Source organism: Mytilus trossulus, chromosome 1 (genome assembly GCF_036588685.1).
Source record: "Mytilus trossulus isolate FHL-02 chromosome 1, PNRI_Mtr1.1.1.hap1, whole genome shotgun sequence".
Classification (NCBI taxonomy): domain Eukaryota; kingdom Metazoa; phylum Mollusca; class Bivalvia; order Mytilida; family Mytilidae; genus Mytilus; species Mytilus trossulus.
Genome location: NC_086373.1, coordinates 44,007,663 through 44,027,389, shown reverse-complemented (window position 1 = coordinate 44,027,389; position 19,727 = coordinate 44,007,663). Strand labels below are relative to the sequence as shown.

General features: G+C 31.9%; 1 protein-coding gene across 4 annotated transcripts in view; it reads left to right on the top strand.

The window, feature by feature from the left end:
* Positions 1-280: 280 nt before the first annotated feature.
* Positions 281-19,727, top strand: part of LOC134725177 (uncharacterized) — a 41,669-nt gene continuing 22,222 nt past the window's right edge. For 3 of the 4 annotated variants that reach the window (XM_063588820.1, XM_063588810.1, XM_063588792.1), the window contains exons 1-3: positions 281-6,431; positions 15,652-15,755; positions 16,557-16,601. In XM_063588820.1, coding sequence (XP_063444890.1) covers positions 809-6,431; positions 15,652-15,755; positions 16,557-16,601 — 5,772 coding nt within the window. In that variant the 5' untranslated portion in view covers positions 281-808. The remainder of the gene's footprint in view (positions 6,432-15,651; positions 15,756-16,556; positions 16,602-19,727) is intronic. The other variant, XM_063588802.1, reaches the window with a different exon arrangement.

Here is a 19,727-nt window from a genome sequence, read left to right as displayed (position 1 = left end):
AAAAAGATAGACCTATAAAATGCATTTCCATGGAAGATTTTGATATAAAAATTGATTAAACATAGTTAATGAAATGCTGCTACTAGCAACACCTTGTATGATACATTTTATCAATAATTGTGCGCTGGATTGTGAAGCCTTTCTTTTTCCGAATAACATGTACTGTTTTTTTTAAAATTCATTAAGTAGTAAAATTTTACTCATGAATAAGCTTAAATGCCTTAAAGGTGAAACGCTTGGTTGAAGGTTTAAAATCTTTGGACATTATGTAAGCACTAAGGTAGTGATCATGTTTTTGAAACCTATATTTTATTGTGTCAGTAAACAATTTATAGGATTGTCATAAGGTAAAAGGTTATACTACTGACAACTCGGTAAAAATATTAAAAATATTCGTAATATTGAGATTGAAAATACCTGTGTAGTACATTCTATAAGGAACAGTATTGATTAAACTGAAGACATTTATTATACATGAGGCGTTTTAATCAAAATATGCATAAGTGTGCAAATGATAATACATTTATAAAAGTCAATATTATATCGCAATGGATGAGATATTTTCTATAGAACCATATTTAGTTTGTCTGTGATGATATGGAAATTACTCAGTGTTAAAAGTGAATGGCAAATCATTCATCTGTGGAGAATTTTTCAAGGTAAATGACTACCGACATTTATTTATTTAAGTTGAAACTGTCTACAGCATGTGACAGGTATTTAAAGTGAAATGTGGGAATAATTTTGGTGTTCATTGACAAGATTAAAGATTGTGAACTCGGACACTTTATGCAAGGAAATTACTACAATGGCAAGTACATATTCTTCAATTGCTACTCATATGTGGCCTCCGCCTTCTTCGGAAACTGCCACAAGACTTCAAAGACTTCAGGAGTTAGAACAAATGAGAAAAGAGAGACAGTTAGCTTCAGGTTTAATAAGTAATGAACCTACTGATGCAGGGACTAGATTAAGTCGTAGACAACAAATTAGTGGTTCTATAGGAATACGTAATAAACTCATTGATAATCATGAAGAAAGGCGAAAGTCTTTTCAAGGAAGACGAACATTAGCAGAAAGTAGAGGATCGAATTCTTTGAGTACATCCCAAGGAAGTTTATCCAGTCGTTATGGAGGTGCAAGACCAAAGAATTTGGACTTAAGTTCATCATCGAATAAAACTGTTTCATCTCAACAATTAGACGATTATGGTGGAAGAGAAAGGTCATCATCATTAACAAATACAGATGAAACTCTTACGTCTCCATTGTTACGATCTCAAAGTGAGACTGAAATCCCATCCCCTCAGTCTGCTTCATTTAACAATGCAACACATTTTTCAGAATCAGCAGCAAATACATCAGTTTCAGAAGATGAGGATGATATCGAGAATTTTAAACGTTCCTTATTAGGTATCCAAAGCTTGGCAAATGTCCAAGAAAAAGATGAACCAGTTTTACAACGAAGTTTACCTATGTATACTAGTACTAGAAAATCTGGAAATATAGATTCTTCAAAATTATTAATTCACCAATCTGAACGTAAAGGTGAAAATTTCTCTGTAAGAAAACCAACCCCTGTATCAAATGCAACAAGTCATCAAAGGGTTCAAAATATGGTCAGTGAAAGTATGAAGAGATTGGACAGTTTGTTTGATACAACACCCTCGTCAGATTATAAGAGCAACACAATTCCCAGAAGTGGAAGTAACCGATCAAGATTGGGATCTAAAAGAATTGAAATTAAGTCTTCACGAGGTATAGATAAAGATGTGGTATTGCCTGACCCACAAAATCATTTGGAAGAAATTGTTCATCACAATTCACTGGAAAAATTTGTTGAGGATGATCACCCCAGTGAAGCTCCCTTTTTTAAACATAATGCATATGAATCAGACCAGAGTTATGTAGATATAGGTACTAGACATGAAATTAAACCCAAGGAAAATGGCGAATATAAACATTTCAATACGGATGAAATAAATGTTATAGTATCAAAAACACTGGAAAGTAATGAAGTTGGTTACTCTGAAGATGTTGAAAGTAGAATAAATCAGTCTGAACCAGGTAATATAGAATCATCTGTATCAGCATCAGATATATTGTCTTCTGTAGAGAATTATAGTAGTCATGATCAAAGTGAAAGAAAGTTAGAACCCCCTTCAGAAATTACTATTGATGAAGAAATTTCCCAAAATCACATAACAACAGACACTGATAGGCTCAATATGCTAACAAATACTCATGTTGGTGCAAAAATAAGTGGCAGGTTTTCAACAAATAACCAGTCTGAAAATACTGAATCATTACATAATTTTGAACATGAAGGTGACATTAACAGTATTGATCATACACACTCATCTTACTCTATGCAAAAAGAAGAAGAGGATGATTTATTAGATGCTAGTAATGTTGGGTATTTTGAAATGGAAACCGTACAAAACAATGAAAGTGAAAATTCATTCAATTATCAAACTGGCATATCATCAGACTTTCCTCAATTTACAAATACAGACGATTTTCTTAATTATGATAATGATGAAAGAAATTCATCTGAACCTGAAAGAAGTTCAGGTTATGATCCAATTCAGGTTATGGACAAAATTTTATCAAGAACCTATGGGAATTCTGATGAAAGTTATCATTCTCGCTATAGAACACTTCCGTACTCTAGAAAGGAACAATCTGTAACCCAATATAACAAATATGATAGTGATAATTCAAATGTAAGAAAAGCATCATTAGGACCTACTGGAATATCACAAGATGCATTAAGCAGAATAAATGATTTGTTTGGGAAAAAGACTGAAACTACAATGTTTAGCAATAGTCAGCCTACTGCTCCAAGAAGAAGAGCTAGAGATACATTAATAGGGTCAAGGACAAGTATTTCTCGTTCTCGATCAGATGCTGGAGAAAGTGGCTATGAGGGTAGGCGAGCTACCTTACTAAGCAGAAATTCAGATGGAAAAAAAGTTTATGTCTCAGGAAGCAGTTATTCCTCTGTCAGTTCAGAAGAAAAACAACAGCCTTATAGACAATCTGTTCTCTCCAAATACAGCAGAACACAAGACGAAAATAAAAGTAAAATTGAAGACATTCAAAGTCGATCTAGGAATTATTCAAGCAGTGGTAATCACTCCTCTTTAGGTGATACTACATATCAGTATACTAGAAGCAGGTCAGTAGACTTAGATAATGTGAAAAGTAATAGTGAATATTTGAACACAGACACACAAAATACAAAAGACATTATGAAGGAATCAGACGACAGCGGAGTGTCATTTGAAATATCAAAAATTATGGGTGAAATTTCATCAGAATTTCTTACAACTGATGAAAATGACATACAGTTTTCAAATGAGACATTGACTCCGGACACCATTATTGATGGAGATTTATCAAATGTTCAAAGTGAAGTAGACAATTCTGATAATGTAGAGGAAGAGGTGACATTTAGTAGTTCATGTCAGGTGGAAGTTGGTCAAGTCTTGGTGTGTGACAATAAACTAGAAAAGGAACATAGTAATGATAGTGTTATGGATGAAACCATTAAAAATGAAAATGTGGTTTTATCTGGAGATCAGGAAAACCGAACTGATGCCGATCTCGATAGCAAATCGCCTAATGAAATCCAAAAAGGAGATGAAGAGACAATTGATGACAACATTTGTAAAGAAGCAGAGAAAATGTCATCTGATGAAACAGATAATAAATCTATGACAAACAACACTTCCTTAACCCCTTCAAAGAAGAAGAAAAACAAAAAGAAAGGGAAAAAGGGAAATAATTCAGATTCTTCAAAACTTATTGTTTCACATCCAAGTGAACTATTCAAAAAAAGTAAAAAGGATTTAAAGACAAATCAAGGAAAAGTAAAAGAAAATGAAATAAAAAGCAAAGAAAAAATTGACAATAAAGACAAAAAACAAGCAAGCAATAACAAAGAAAATAAAACAAATCTGAGCAAGTCAAGTGAAAAACTTACAAAGGCCAGAGTCAAAGATGTTGGAAATAAAGACAAAAAGAAAGAAGGAAAAGTACCAAGTGATAATATTGAAAAATCCGACTCAGTTGATGAAAGTCCAAAAAGTCGCTCAAAATTGAAAAATTTATTTGACACCATTTTTCATCCGTTTGATCACAAAAGTGAAACATCTTCAGTCAGCAGTGTAATAACTGATGATAATAAATCTCAAAGCTCAGGGGAAAAAACTCCAGTAGCTGAAGATTGGGAAATAATTTCTGACCCACTCTCAAATCTGAATGTTGTACATGAAGACAACTACGCATCTTTTGAAAATGAGGACATAATGACCGAAACTAATTCTAAAAAAAGGAAAACATCTGATGAATTAAGTGGTATGAGTACAGACAATTATGAAACAGCTTCAGATAATACAATAAGTGGTGGCTCAGAATATGAAGAATTCTATGAGGCTTTACCAACAGAACTATTTGGACAGTCTTGGAATGAGAATGAAATCCAAAATGAAACTGAAAGAAAAGAACAATTTGTTTATGTTTGTGCAGCATCTAAAGTTAGAATGAAGAGGAAGAAAGCTCCTCCAGTTGATAAACAAAAGGCAGAAAATGTGAATCAGTGGATAGAAAACAATTTGTATCCTAGTGAAAAGTTTCCACAACAAGGAGAAAAAGTGGCTAACAAGAAGTTTGTGGATAGCAATCAGTTTAGTCAAAATGATGAAACAATAGGAAATCTGGAATCAATTCATGAAAGAACAAATTTGGAATCAATTCATGAAAGAACAAATTTGGAATCAATAAAAGAAAGAGAAAATGTATCAAAGCTAAATTTAAATGTTGATATTATTGATCAACATGATATGACAATTCAGTCAAAAGACCTGGCATTTCAAAAGAATGAAGGAGAGCAACATTCTGACCTAATAACCATTGAAAAAACTGATAGCCTAGAAGAAAAACCTGAACTTTTCAAATCTGAGACATTTTATGAAAATAATGTAAGAAGTTTTGAAGAAGTACATGATGATCCAAAATTACTAGAAAGTGTTCCGCTTGACCTTAAAGCTTCTGACAGTGGTTTTACAGATACACTTGTTAATGCTCTGAGAGAAAAACTTTGTCAATCTTGTCAAGGAGTATTAATTGATGTTTTAAAACAAACATACTTTACCAGATACGAACAGATTGCTGAAAAACCTTTACAATCTTCTTTAACACAAGAACCATCATCAAATACAAGATCAATAGATGAAAAAGATCATACAGAAATAAGCAAAACAAGTTCAATAGTTGGAAATGGTCATTCAAAAATCTCAATGGATGAAAATAAATGTTTAGAAATTAGCAAGACAAGTTCAGTAGATGGAAAAGATCATTTCAAAATTATTACAAAAGAAACAACCAGTTCAAAGAAAATACAGAAACCTAAAAAACTAGAAGTTAATGACTTACTCTATGGAAAACCAAACAAGGATGATTCAAGTTCTTCAGAAAATACAGTAAATAATAACCCTGAAACAACTGGAAATAATGGAATACAAAAGTTAAATCGATTATCATCACCTAAAAAATCGCCACCTTCAGAAAAGGCCAATATTCTAGCTAAAAATGACAATTTCAAAGGTACTCCCACCAAGATGAGTCCTAATAACCATACTGCTGAAATAAAGACCAAAGCAAAAATGGTCAGTTTGGATAAAAGTAAAACAAATGGCAAGGTGTTGCCAAAGTCTGAACCAAGGCTATGTCAACAAAGTCCTAAACATGTAAAAACAAAACAAGGAGTTTCTAAAGTTGATGAAGAAGGAAAAGATTCCACAAATGGAGAGGACGAGGAGTACAAATTACCTCATTTAAAAGATAATCCTTTTATCAGAAAGGACAAAATAGGGAAAAGCAATAGTGAACATAACCAAAAATCTGAAAATTCTACAAAAAAGTTTATGGTCAAACGAAGTATGAGTTTAAATATTGATTCATCCAAAGGAGATTTTCAGTCTAGTTCAAAAAGTTTATCACCTATCAAAAAACAAAGTGAATTAGCAGGTACATCTGAAATTACTAATACTGAAACTATCATTAATGGAAAGGAAAAGAATGAAATCGAAACATTAGTAAATGAGACATATAAGAAACAAACGGAAACTGGAAAGGAAGAAACTGGAAAGGAATCTGAAAGTAGAATTAATGACGTTCCAATTAGAAAAGCTAGTTTTAGCAAAAAACAATCACCAAAATCTCCAAAATCTCCCAAAAAACCAAGCATGTTTGATCATTTAAATTTTGCAAAAGAGGTTTGTGGGAATATGGGAGAACCAGACAATATTGACAAAAAACTATCAGATACGGAAAACTCAGTGAAAACACAAAAACCTCCTGACCTTAACAAAATACCGCTTAGGTCTAAAACTCCTCCAAGGAAGAAGAAATTTTCACCGTTTGGAGGTAAAAAGAAAAAATAATTCTTTTGCTGTGCTTTACATGGAACTTTAATCATACTGCAGCAAAACATATATATGGAACTTTTTCTTGCCAAATTAATTGTTGTGCCTATGACTTGGAATAGCATGCATTTTGCTTATGTTCAGAACATTCTTGCCTTTAATATAGTTTTGCTTAGTTACAATTAAGAAACTGTATTGTATATTTATATCCCACACTTCTTAAAGATTTAAGGCATTGTTTATAAATGGTTATTAAACAATAATGAAATTATATTATTGTGGCAATTTTGTGCGTACTGTGTCAAGAGACAAACATTTCTCATCATCGATGCTCTAGGCCAATATATTTGGAAATAAAAACAAAAACCAAAAACATTGAAGATTCAAAGAGATGGGAAAGACCTGAAAGAAGTGCCTAACCTTAAACAATGGGTACATATAAAATTCCTTAAACTCTTTTTAATTATAGCTAACTAATCTCAAAGGGTCATATGAGATATTGCTATCATTCATTCGTTCTGGTAAAAGTAACCAAATATTGCTGTAATGACCTGTGGGAAGCTCTTCTTTGGTTTCGGTTGAATGAAAAAATAATGGGACAAATACAGAAATTTATAAAATTTTGAAGTGAAGATGATATATATTCATTGGGATTTAAAGGAACCCTGAATAAGAGAAGTTAGATTTGATAAGGTATCGTTTATATAATTGTTATCCCATTGTTAATTGAAGGGTTTTTAATGCAATCACAAGATATATGTAAACTCTTCTTGTTCTAATTCACTATTGGAAAAGAAGGGAAATGGGTTGAACTTACATGCATTCACAACAATTCATAAATACTATAAATAAAAAGAATTCTTGACCGTCTGTCTTCAGTAAAGAACTGCAATGCTTATATCTTTGAAAAAATTCAAAACAGCCACTTAAATTGACCTGCTTGTACCCCATCACTTGATAATGTGTTCATTGGCAATCATATACCACATCTACTTATTTTTATGCAAAGAATGTTGAGGAAATTCAAATTTTTCATGAATGTCATCTTTTTAATAGATAGTGTATTCATTGATCATCAAAATGTATTAAAGTAAAAAGATAGGTGTGTATTATTATGTTTTTTTTTGTGTTTTATATATTTATATTATATTTTTTGGGGGAATGTACAAGATATCTCTAGATTTTTTTTTCATATTAAGTGCATTTGAATAGAAATAAATAAAAAAAGTTTTATATGGGAAATAACAAAAATTACATCATACATGTCTATAAAAGAGTATTTGAGATTTATCTTTAAATGAGTTGTTAAATTTTTACATAGCTTAGGAAAAAGTTGGTGGTTACAAAAAAATAGGGAAAAGGATGACATAAAGCAAAAAAAATAAATAAGAAACAGCACTTTTTTAATATTGAAGATGCAAATGTGGGAATTATGAATAAATAATACAGAACAATTGCTTTTCTGCATGTAGTGTCTTTAGAATGTTATGTTTACATGTACTGTGAAATTTTCAGTTTAAAATATCATTCAAAGTGTGCTATTGGTCAACTGAAAATTTTAGTGTTAAATGTGTGTGATTGCTTTTACACTATTAGAAGGGCTATATTTTAAAAGGCAGCATCAATTAAAGCTGTATAATTGCATGTATAAAATGCTAGGTCTGATCATTGAAAGAGCAATTTTTGTCACATTTCTTCATTTGTCAAGCTATTGCTTTAATTTACTATGTATATCTTTGCTTGTTTGCAATTTTGCTTTATGATTGCATAAATGTTAAATTTGTTGTTATGCTTTTTAATCTCACCTGCAGCAAAGAAAGAGGGACATATGTATAACTTTCCAAGATTTCAATGATCCCAATCAATTTTAAGTTTAAATTAATCAGTCAATTATACGTTTGATTTCTGATATACGGGTATTTAATAATGCTTGTTCTGTTGAATCAATGTCAAAATATAGATAAAGAGATGTGATATGATTGCCAATGAGGCAGCTATCAACCAAAGTTCAAATGAAGTGGATGTAAGAATTTATAGGCAAATGTACCACCTTCACTGATAATTTCCATGATCTTTTTATGTCCCTTGTTTACCCCAACCTTATAAAAAAGCAGATGTGGTATGATTGCCAATGAGACAACTATCCACAAAAGACCAAAATGACACAAACATTAACAATTATAGGTCACCGTACGGCCTTCAACAATGAGCAAAGCCCATACCGCATATAGTCAGCTATAAAAGGCCCGGATAAGACAAGAAAACTAACAGCCTTATTTATGTAAAAAAGTCCCTTATTCCAAAAATAGTGCTTTAAAAACCTGAATTTTAATTAAAATATTCATAGTATTGTACAGGAGAAGCCAATGGTGGCTCTTACGTGACTCACAATGGCTTTCTGTCTGACTTTCAATCTGTTTGTTCCTCGGTCCTTCCATTCACCCATCTGATTTTCGAATGAGTTTTCTGTACAGTTATGTAATATTTCTATCTTTTAATGAGATATTTGGTATATAATCACATTATTAGAAGTTACAGTTTGTTCCATTTGAGGGATTTTTGTTGAACTTTTCAAAATACATGTATGAATTTTCCAGGTTTTTTGTTGTCATGTCTGAATCAAGTGGTAAGATATTTGGTATATAAATCATGTAACAGGAAAATTTACAGATTAAATTGGGAGATTTGTTAAAGTTGAATAGTTTTTGCAGAAGGTTTGACCCTAGGACAAAGACAATTGCTTGAAAATATTAGTGTATAGGAGACCAAAAAAGTTATTATTCTTCAGGGTTTTAAAACTTGTATATCTTGAGAAAATATCTGCATCATAGATTATTGATTCAATCTGATAATGTATAAGAATTGAGAATAATAACTACTGGTATTTTTCAAAATTGGAATTAAAATTCACCAGACCGCACTGATGATAAAATGATTGTCCGTTATAAGTATAAACTCTTTAAATGGTCCTGCTAGGAGGGAACATTTTAATGCAACACATCAGAATAATGATATGAATAAAGATGTGGTATGACTACTAATGAGACATAACTATCCACCAGAGACCAAAGGACTGGGATGGTTACAACTACAAGTCATCACACATCCTTCAACAATAAGCAAAACCTAATTTATAATAAGCTACTTAAGGCCTTGGTATGAAAAAAATGTGAATCAATTAAAAAGAAAAAACAAACCACATGATTTTTATGCTAATAGCAATAAAAACAAAACAATTATGACAGCCGCAACCAAAGGCAACCACTGGATTATATGCTACTGACTTGTGACAATATAAAAGAGGGACGAAAGATACCAAAGGGACAGTCAAACTCATAGAAGATGCAAAATGATTGTCAATGAGGCAACTCTCAGCTAGAGACCAAATGACCTAGTAATTAACAACTTTAGGTCACAGTATGGCCTTCAGCAATGACAAAACCCATTCAGCATAGTCAACTATGAAAGGTCTTGAAATGACAAATGTAAAACAGTTTAAACACGTAACGAATGAGGCTTGGTTTAACATGTTTTGGAGTACTTTCTCTAATCTGGGAACTTAGTGTAACAGCACAACATTAGAAAAAAATCAGTTGAAGAGGTGATCCATCCGATATAATATAATATCACTGAAAGCTCAATCAAAACCCAACTTCAACTGCAGTAACAAATAGAACTTTTTAAGATATATTCAAAAGCAGATTAAGGTTGTTTGCCATGAAGTTGTTGAACACATGCTCTTTAAGATGTGAACTTAAAATATATGCAAAATTGGGTTTTGACCCAGATTTTGTGGTTCACTCAAAACAAATATATGATAGTGTTAGCAAGGCATGCTGTACTAAGAAAGACTTATTCTTGTTATTTGAGATTGGCTATCCAGATCTTTCATTTAGCTTTCTGGCATAGAAGAGGTTTTCAAAATGGAAAGCATATTAAAGGGATAAGTTTTGGTAAGACTGTAATGAGACAGCAACCTGACAAAACTTCAACATACAGGCTTCAACAAAAGACAGTTTACATAATATGCCAAGCTCCAAATTGTACTCACTGACTGAGTCTTATAAGTTTAAAAAAGATATTACACAGAAATTATCAAAGAGATGACATCAACACCAATTCTCCCCTCCCCCCCCCCCAAAAAAAAAAAACCAACAACATATATTACCAAGGTGTTTCCTACTGATTGGGCAGAGCTTACATTTTAATTTGCATAATAACAGTCCATGTGTGTGATCAGGATGATTGCGGTTATAAATTATTACATTTTTACATATTTAACCCAACCAATGACCATTACTGGTCACTACATTGATGAGTTTATCCAAAAACACATGTCTATAGATAGACTGGTCTATAATGAGTGAATGGGATAAACTTTGCCCAATCAAGTGAAATCAATCAAGTAATATGTATGACATAAAGACAACAACAGACTAGGTTCCAGACATGAGACAATTAAGTGGTTGGATTAAACGAAGATTCTTAAAAGAACATACAAAAAATAAAAAATAAAGCTGTTTGCTTGTAAATAACAGTCTAAAGGATAAATAAAATATAAATATCAGCAAAACAAGCAAAACAATAACAAACAAGATTATGCTGTATCAAATAAAGCTCACAGTAACCTAAAGGAAGTTTAAAATTACTAAACCATGCATGCATCTATCTAGTATATATGATGTAAAAAAATAATTACACAATAGAAAAAAACCTTCACAGTCCAGTGCAGTATAATGACCCCCCTTGGGATTTTATTTATTTTGTTGGGGTGCCATCTCAATGGTTTATATCCATTTCATCTGTCTTTTTTTATAAGGAAGGTTCTGTAGAAGTCATTGAAATATCAATCATAACAAAAATGTGAAAAAATCAAAAAAAATCAATTTTTCTAATTTCTTACAATAGAATAGATCATCTAAATGGAACTGCTCCTAATATATTATAAGTTGTTCATTTCCGTGTTTTTATTTTTGTTTTATTAATTGAGTATATAAATTCTTAAGACCCTAGATAATGACACTTTTAAAAAATACAATGATGTATTAAAGCATTAAGCCGTGAAGTGTTTTTACATGTAATTGTCAAATAAGTCTAGATTTAAGATGACAAGAAGAGTGGGTACAGGAATTTAATAATGCCTATAATTTGAAAATTATGTTATATAGGCTTTTATCTATGAATATATTTATTTAGTACAGGTGACTGTCCTTATAATCTCTTTGATGTCATTGGGCTTTGTTACCTGCCACCCTACACAAATATTAAAATACACCCACATGGGATTATAAAAAAAGATTTTTGAGGCCACTGATTTTTAATATTTGGAAGCTTATTATTTAAATTTTGTTTAAAGTTTAAAATTCAAAAACCTGAAACCTGAAACTGGTCGGGTGTGATATCAATCTATAAATGAATGGGAGAGGGGGATTTTTTTTGCAGAAAAATATGCACATTCACCTGACTGTCTTATTTTGTGCAGGTTTGCTGATTGAAAATTTATCTTTTGCATTCTAAATTGTTGTTGTCATTGGTCTTTGTCTGTGTCTGTAATCATTGTTGTGTTCCTAATATATGTCTACATTCAAATGCATTGATCGTCAAAAAAAGGGGTTCCAACCCTGGGGACCCCCTCCCCTTTTTTCTCTTTGATCTGCCACTGTTGACTAACATCAGGATGTTAAAATGGCCCATATCATTTCATTTGGTATAAAAAGTATATGCAATACTAATTTTAGTCACTACTTTTATGGGATAGTCTGCATTGTTGTGTTTGACCTCATGATTTATACAACATATACAAAAAAAACACCATACCAATCTTAATACATTGAATAGTAGTTTCCCTACTCAGATTCCTTCTATATTGATTTTATATGCTTTGTTAGTTCTGCTAGTCAGGAACTTTTAATATGATTCAGCTATATTTGTAATGTAGCTGTGCCATGTTCATCTGTGTGCAATTTCTTTACGGTCTGGTTGACTTGTTCAAGGTCTAATGCCTACATTATTTAATCGTTATTTATGAAATGACAAGCTTTGTTGAAATGAAAAGTTGTAAGCATTATGTAATCCATGTTAGGTATGTTGTTAAATAACAACCCAGGGGCGGATCCAGGATTTTCAGTTAGGGGGGCGTAAATTTTTATTTTCGCGGAGCGGAGCGAGGCGATAAATTTTTGGAATTTTTTTTTAGGTAAAATTATTGAAATAATCTTCTAAACATGCTAAAGGGGTGAAATGTAGATATCTTGAACTATTGTGTGTTAAAATAAGGGAGGAATTAAAGTTTCAAGCTGAAACCGCCTTATTCCACACCTGACAACAACAGCTATAACACTACTGGATCAAACATTTTATCACTTTCTAATTTTATCTGATCACTTTAATGGGGTACTAAGCTACAACATATATTAAAAATCAAAAATATGATTTTTCTTGGTTCAATCATTTTGAAAGAGAGTAAATTAATAATTCTTTTTTTGCAGCCAGTATGGTGTAGTTTTGTCAATATAAGCTAAGAAACATTGATGATGAACTGTTCATTTGCAAGTGAATAATTTGACCTCATTGAATCAGTATTCATGTGAACTTCAATTTAACCCTTTATCTAGAGAAGGATAATGCATGAATTGTGGGTGTTAAGATATTTAATGGAATAAGAATGTCAGCATTGAAAGTGAACAAAGGTTAATCATTTGAATGACTGATTTGATCCACAAAAAAATATTCTTTTACAGGTAAAAATGATGATTATCTTATATTTTTATTTTAAAATATGAAATTAATCAGACCTAGAAAAATCCCAATTGCATCAGGTTGCTATCTATTTATATCTATATTTATTGTCATATTGCTTATATGACCATCTGAGGTCTTTGGAGGTCAACTTAATAGTTAATGAGATTGGTTATAGATTTAAATAAACACTAAACAAAGCTTCATATTATAAAAAGTTCATGCCCTGAAAATTGTTTATTTTAGACTTTTTATACGACCGCAAAATTTGAAAAAAATTTCGTCGTATATTGCTATCACGTTGGCGTCGTTGTCTGCGTCGTCGTCGTCGTTGTCGTCGTCATCATCGTCCGAATACTTTTAGTTTTCGCACTCTAACTTTAGTAAAAGTGAATAGAAATTTATGAAATTTTAACACAAGGTTTATTACCACAAAAGGAAGGTTGGGACTGATTTTGGCAGTTTTGGTCCCAACATTTTAGGAATTAGGGGTCAAAAAGGGCCCAAATAAGCATTTTCTTGGTTTTCACACTTGAACTTTAGTTTAAGTTAATAGAAATCTATGAAATTTTGACACAAGGTTTATGACCACAAAAGAAAGGTTGGGATTGATTTTGGGAGTTTTGGTTCCAACAGATTAGGAATTCCGGGGCCAAAAAAGGGCACAAATAAGCATTATTCTTGGTTTTCGCACAATAACTTTATTTTAAGTAAATAGAAATCAATGAAATTTAAACACAATGTTTATGACCACAAAAGGAAGGTTGGTATTGATTTTGGGAGTTTAGGTCCCAACAGTTTAGGAATTAGGGGCCAAAAAGGGACCCAAATAAGCATTTTTCTTGGTTTTCGCACCATAACTTTAGTACAAGTAAATAGAAATCTATGAAATTTAAACACAAGGTTTATGACCATAAAAGGAAGGTTGGTATTGATTTTGGGAGTTTTGGTCCCAACAGTTTAGGAATAAAGGGTCCAAAATTAAACTTTGTTTGATTTCATCAAAAATTGAATAATTGGGGTTCTTTGATATGCCGATTTTAACTGTGTATGTAGATTCTTAATTTTTGGTCCCGTTTTCAAATTGGTCTACATTAACTTCCAAAGGGTCCAAAATTAAACTTTAAGTTTGATTTTAACAAAAATTGAATCCTTGGGGTACTTTGATATGCTGAATCTAAAAATGTACTTGTATTTTTTATTATTGGCCCAGTTTTCAAGTTGGTCCAAATCGGGGTCCAAAATTAAACTTTGTTTGATTTTATCAAAAATTGAATAATTGGGGTTCTTTGATATGCCAAATCTAACTGTGTATGTAGCTTCTTAATTTTTGGTCCCGTTTTAAAATTGGTCTACATTAAAGTTCAAAGGGTCCAAAATTAAACTAAGTTTGATTTTAACAAAAATTGAATTCTTGGGCCTCTTTGATATGCTGAATCTAAACATGTACTTAGATTTTTGATTATGGGCCCAGTTTTCAAGTTGGTCCAAATCAGGATCCAAAATTATTATATTAAGTATTGTGCAATAGCAAGAAATTTTCAATTGCATAGTATTCAGCAATAGCAAGAAATCTTCAATTGCACAGTATTGTGCAATAGCAAGAAATCTTCAATTGCACAGTATTGTGCAATAGCAAATATTTTCAATTGCACAGTATTGCACAATAGCAAGAAATATCTAGTTGCACAATATTGTGCAATAGCAAGAAATTCCAATTGGATTTCAATTGGAGTTATCTTTCTTTGTCCAGAATAGTAGTTGAATCAACTTAAATTATTGTTTTATACAATATACAATGTATATTCACTTTTACTACCAACTGATAGATTAAAACAATCTTTACCATTCAGTGATAACAAGCACTTTTTTTTACATTTTAATATTTTATGATGTATATAAATGAGTAGTTATTGTTGCAAACTTCATTAGAAATTTGAATTGAGATCAGTTTTGAAATAAGGGAAAGGGGGATGTGAAAAAAAAATTGGGGGGTCAATTTTTTTCATTTCAGATTTCATAAATAAAAAGAAAATTTCTTTAAACATTTTTTTGAGAGGATTAATATTCAATAGCATAGTGAATTGCTCAAAGGCAAAAAAAAATTTTTAAGTTCATAAGACCACATTCATTCTGTGTCAGAATCCTATGCTGTGTCAACTTTTTAATCACAATCCAAATTTAGAGCTGAATCCAGCTTGAATGTTGTGTCCATACTTGCCCCAACCGTTCAGGGTTCAACCTCTGCGGTCGTATAAAGCTGCGCCCTGCGGAGCATCTGGTTATAATTTGGATAAATATTTTACACAGTTATAAATCAAATATGAGAATTTGAGTCAAATTTGTGAACATGAATTTGACAGCTAGTGGTCCTTTTAGGAGCAACTGGATATGTACTTAAGAAAAACATAGTCTTATATTATATTAATGCAATTTAGGATGCAATTAATGGTACCAATTTGTTTTTCTCTTTTTTGTTACAGATGTTATAGATGACCTTGATCTTAGTCCAGAAGAAGCACATGGTGTACCTTTAGAGGATGATGAGATTGCTCCACACAGAATTAACCTGATCAACTGGGATCCTGTAAGGAAAATATGGGATTTATGAGCTGCATCGGAGAGAAATGCAAATGAATATCAATACACCTGTTAACCTATTTCGGGTTTTAAAAATCTTTAAAGCTTGTAACTGTTTTAAATATGTGTTAGTACAAGAACCTTACTTAAAACAGACCAAAATTCATCTTTTATTTCATATTTGTATTTTCCAAAATCATCCAAAGTCTTATACATGTACATGGTTACACACACTTGTATAAGGTCAATTTCTATCCGACACAGCTAATATGTTTAGATTAAAACCTTTAATTATACCTTGCAATAATTGTTTTGTTAAGGGAGAAAATGCAAAATTTATATCTTCTATCATATTATATATTTTGCATTAATGCAGGTATACTTTTGAATATTGAATTTTCTTTTTAAACTTAAATCCCAAAGGATAACACGACATCACAAGTTTGCATGACCTCAAAAATTAAGGGGAAAATATTTTGTTTTATTTGTCATTACTGGGTCTTACTTGTCTTAGAAATGATGAATTACTTTTACCTAAGAGGTACATACTTTCAAATTTTTTATTTACTTATCTTATGTAGGTTACGAAAATTTGTCAATAATTGTACAAATACATGTACAGGAAAATAGAATATTCAGCAAACATTTATATTGATGTACTGTTAGAACATGAGATAACTTCCCCTGTGTATTTAGGAATAGGTTTTTGCCTCAGTCTGTAATAGAGCTGTTAAAAAAAAAATATATAATAACTGATGCAACAGTTAGGAGACATTGTAAGGTTATTATGTTTTAATTTATTTTGCAGACAAAGCTTTTGAATGTATTGTACACAGTGAAACTAGAGAAAGATGTAAGTAAATGTTGCAGGTTGAAACTTAACTTTTCAATTTCTTTTAGTTTTGCATAAAAACTTTTCCAAATATGGACATTTGTCAAGACAGGAGAAACACCAACCTTATTTCAAAGCTAATGGGTTGCATAACACAAAATTAGCTTGAATGTATGCACCATAGAGCTTACAGTTTGCATAAAATCTGCTGACTTGTTGCCTACAGTGTTGGGAGAGTGACAAATTCATATTAAAAGTTTGCTGGAAGTCCCCTCCGCAAATAAAACAAAAAAATAGATATCTAAAAAGAACCATGTTAAAAAGCTACTTCTTACACTTTTAAAAATGACACTCTTAAAAAAAGGCCAAGGCTTGAATTAGGTCATGGTGATATGAAGATGTTTCAAAAACCTGTTTTTGTTATACCTGATACATGTATAAACAAATTAGAATTTAGTGTTAACATATCAGTGATATACAACAATGGAGGCCTATGATATAGACGTTAATTTGAAAAGTATGAAGTTACTAGCATGTAAACTTGTTGTAATACTATAGTAGGCGTTAAATATCATACATATACTACATTAACTTTATTGTTTGAGTATACATAAGTGTATAACTTCAAATGTATTTATACTTCTTTGACTGTTAGTAGAGTCTTGCTCAGATTTCCTACTGTAGGCATTTATAGCAGCTAAGACAGTCATTTTACTGAGATTATAATGAATGTCAAATTGACTTTTTGGCTATATTTGTTCTGCATAAAACATTTAATGCCAGGACAACTTTTTTGGATTAGGCATTGGTGTGGGGTCTCAACATACAAATTTGAGTACATACTTTTGGCATGGGTAAAAGAACACCCTCCATTCATATATTAATTCATGGGAAAATCCCTATCTGTCCACGTATTACATAGGAAAATCACAAACCATTCTTTCATATTTCAAGGACACGACATCTTATTGATGTGTAAACCATATTGGATTATACATATAATTAGATTTGATTTTTGGTGTTTAATGCCACTTTTAAGCATTACATTTAGGCTATTTCGTGGTGGCCTGTTTTTAGAGGAAGTTGGAGTGCCCGGAGAAAACCATAGACCTTTGATAGGAAAACTGACAATCCTAGTCAATTTGATTGGAGTCGAGTGCACCCGCACTAGCGGTGTTCGAACTCACAACCTCAGTGTTGACTGGCTAGTGATTACAGTAGTAACTACTTAGACCACTCAGCCACAGAGGCCCCTCATATAATTAAATAAAAAATAATCAGGGCACAGTTTTTACAGACTATTTTAACAAAAGATGAACATTTTTGACCCATTGAAATATTGATTTTTACCCATAAGAATATTACCTCTGTGCAATTATGCCCCATCAATGTATTTCACATGCCAAAAAAAATAACCTACATCAGAACTTTGTGCCTACCTGACTTGTCCCCCATCCAACATGTTATGGGAGACATAGAAACACTTGGCGTCTATCTGGTCTTGTTAGTGTTCTCATTTGAACAATTCTTGCCAGATTTTTATTGATTTATTTCATAGGTTTATATGAGAATTTAAAAAATCTGTGAAGATGAATTATTTTTACAAGACTATTGTCCCTTGGAAACATTAAATATATTGAAAATTGCATTGTGAACACTCTCATGTATAAATTCATGCTAGAATTTTATGAAACTGAAATCATAGGTTTATATTAGCAAAATCTTTGATGAGTTTGAAAGTCAGTGCCAATCAATTATTTTCAACGAGTTATGCCTCTCTATATTAATTATAATGGAAATCAAATTGCATTTGCTCTAGAGCCTTCATTTCTCTATAAGGTTTTAAGGAACAAAAAAAGGTGTTTTTTTTCATTAATGGTCATGTACATTGGACATATAAAATGTGTGCAACACAGGGACATTGTAACTCTGTTCCTTTATATAGGATGAGACCCCCTGCAGGATTGGGCCTGTTTCTCTATAATTATTCATGGCAGGTCGTCAAATTTGTTTATGGATTATTGTTAGACAAAAATTTGTGTGACTGTCTGACATGTCATATGACATTGATCTTTTATTATACCCCCGCTTTAAAAAAGGGGGGGTATACTGTTTTACCTCTGTCTGTCCTTCCGTCAGTCCTTCAGTCCGTCCATCCGTCCCATGAATATTTTTCGTCGCATTTTTCTCAGGAACTACAATACAAGGATTTCTGAAATTTGGTTTCAGGGTTTATCTAAGTCAGCTATACCGTGTGATGCGTTTTCAGATTGATCACTTGACATCTTCCTGTTTACCGAACACTTGCATATTTTTACACTATTTTAATATTATCCACTTGCGGCGGGGGTATCATCAGTGAGCAGTAGCTCGCAGTTTCACTTGTTTACAAACCAGTGGTCAGAAAAAAAAGAATGTTCCTTCATCCAAGCATATCTTGGATGTGCAGGATGAAGGTCATTCTTAGAATATGAGCCTGAGGCTCGAAAGTAATGAATTAGCTTAACTTCTCTTTGAGGGGTGAAGCGTACATATAATATCTCTGTTTAAAGAAACAAACTATAACTGGCCAGTGACCTTGACCCTAGTATATAAGCACCTGTTCCATAATAACTTGTCATAATTTAAAGCAAGTTTGTGTCGACCAAATATAAAACCCAGTGGAAAAGGGTGGGTCTGACTGATAATCCCTAGGGTGGGAATTAATTACTTTCGAGCCTCAGGCTCATATTCTAAGAATGACCTTCATCCTGCACATCCAAGATATGCTTGGATGAAGGAACATTCTTATTCATATTTCGCCTTCGGTCTCAAGTAATGAATTAGCTTGTTTAAAGTGTAGACACAAACTAAAAACAATTTTTATATAAATGCCAACATTTAATAAAGGATAAAAATCACAAGATCATCCAGTAACTACAACTGAAGAAAAGTGTTTTAGTACTGATATTATTTACTTTCCTGTTATAGAACTTGAAAAAGTTGTACCATATGTCCAGACAAAACTGTTGCCATAATGTCCTTAATAGAACATCCTGAAGCTAAATGCACTAAGAAGAGGTTCCTCTAAATGAGTTAACCTTAAAACATTAAAAATTAGAACTCTCTCTAACTATCTAAACTTTATGAAAAGACCAAGATGAATTC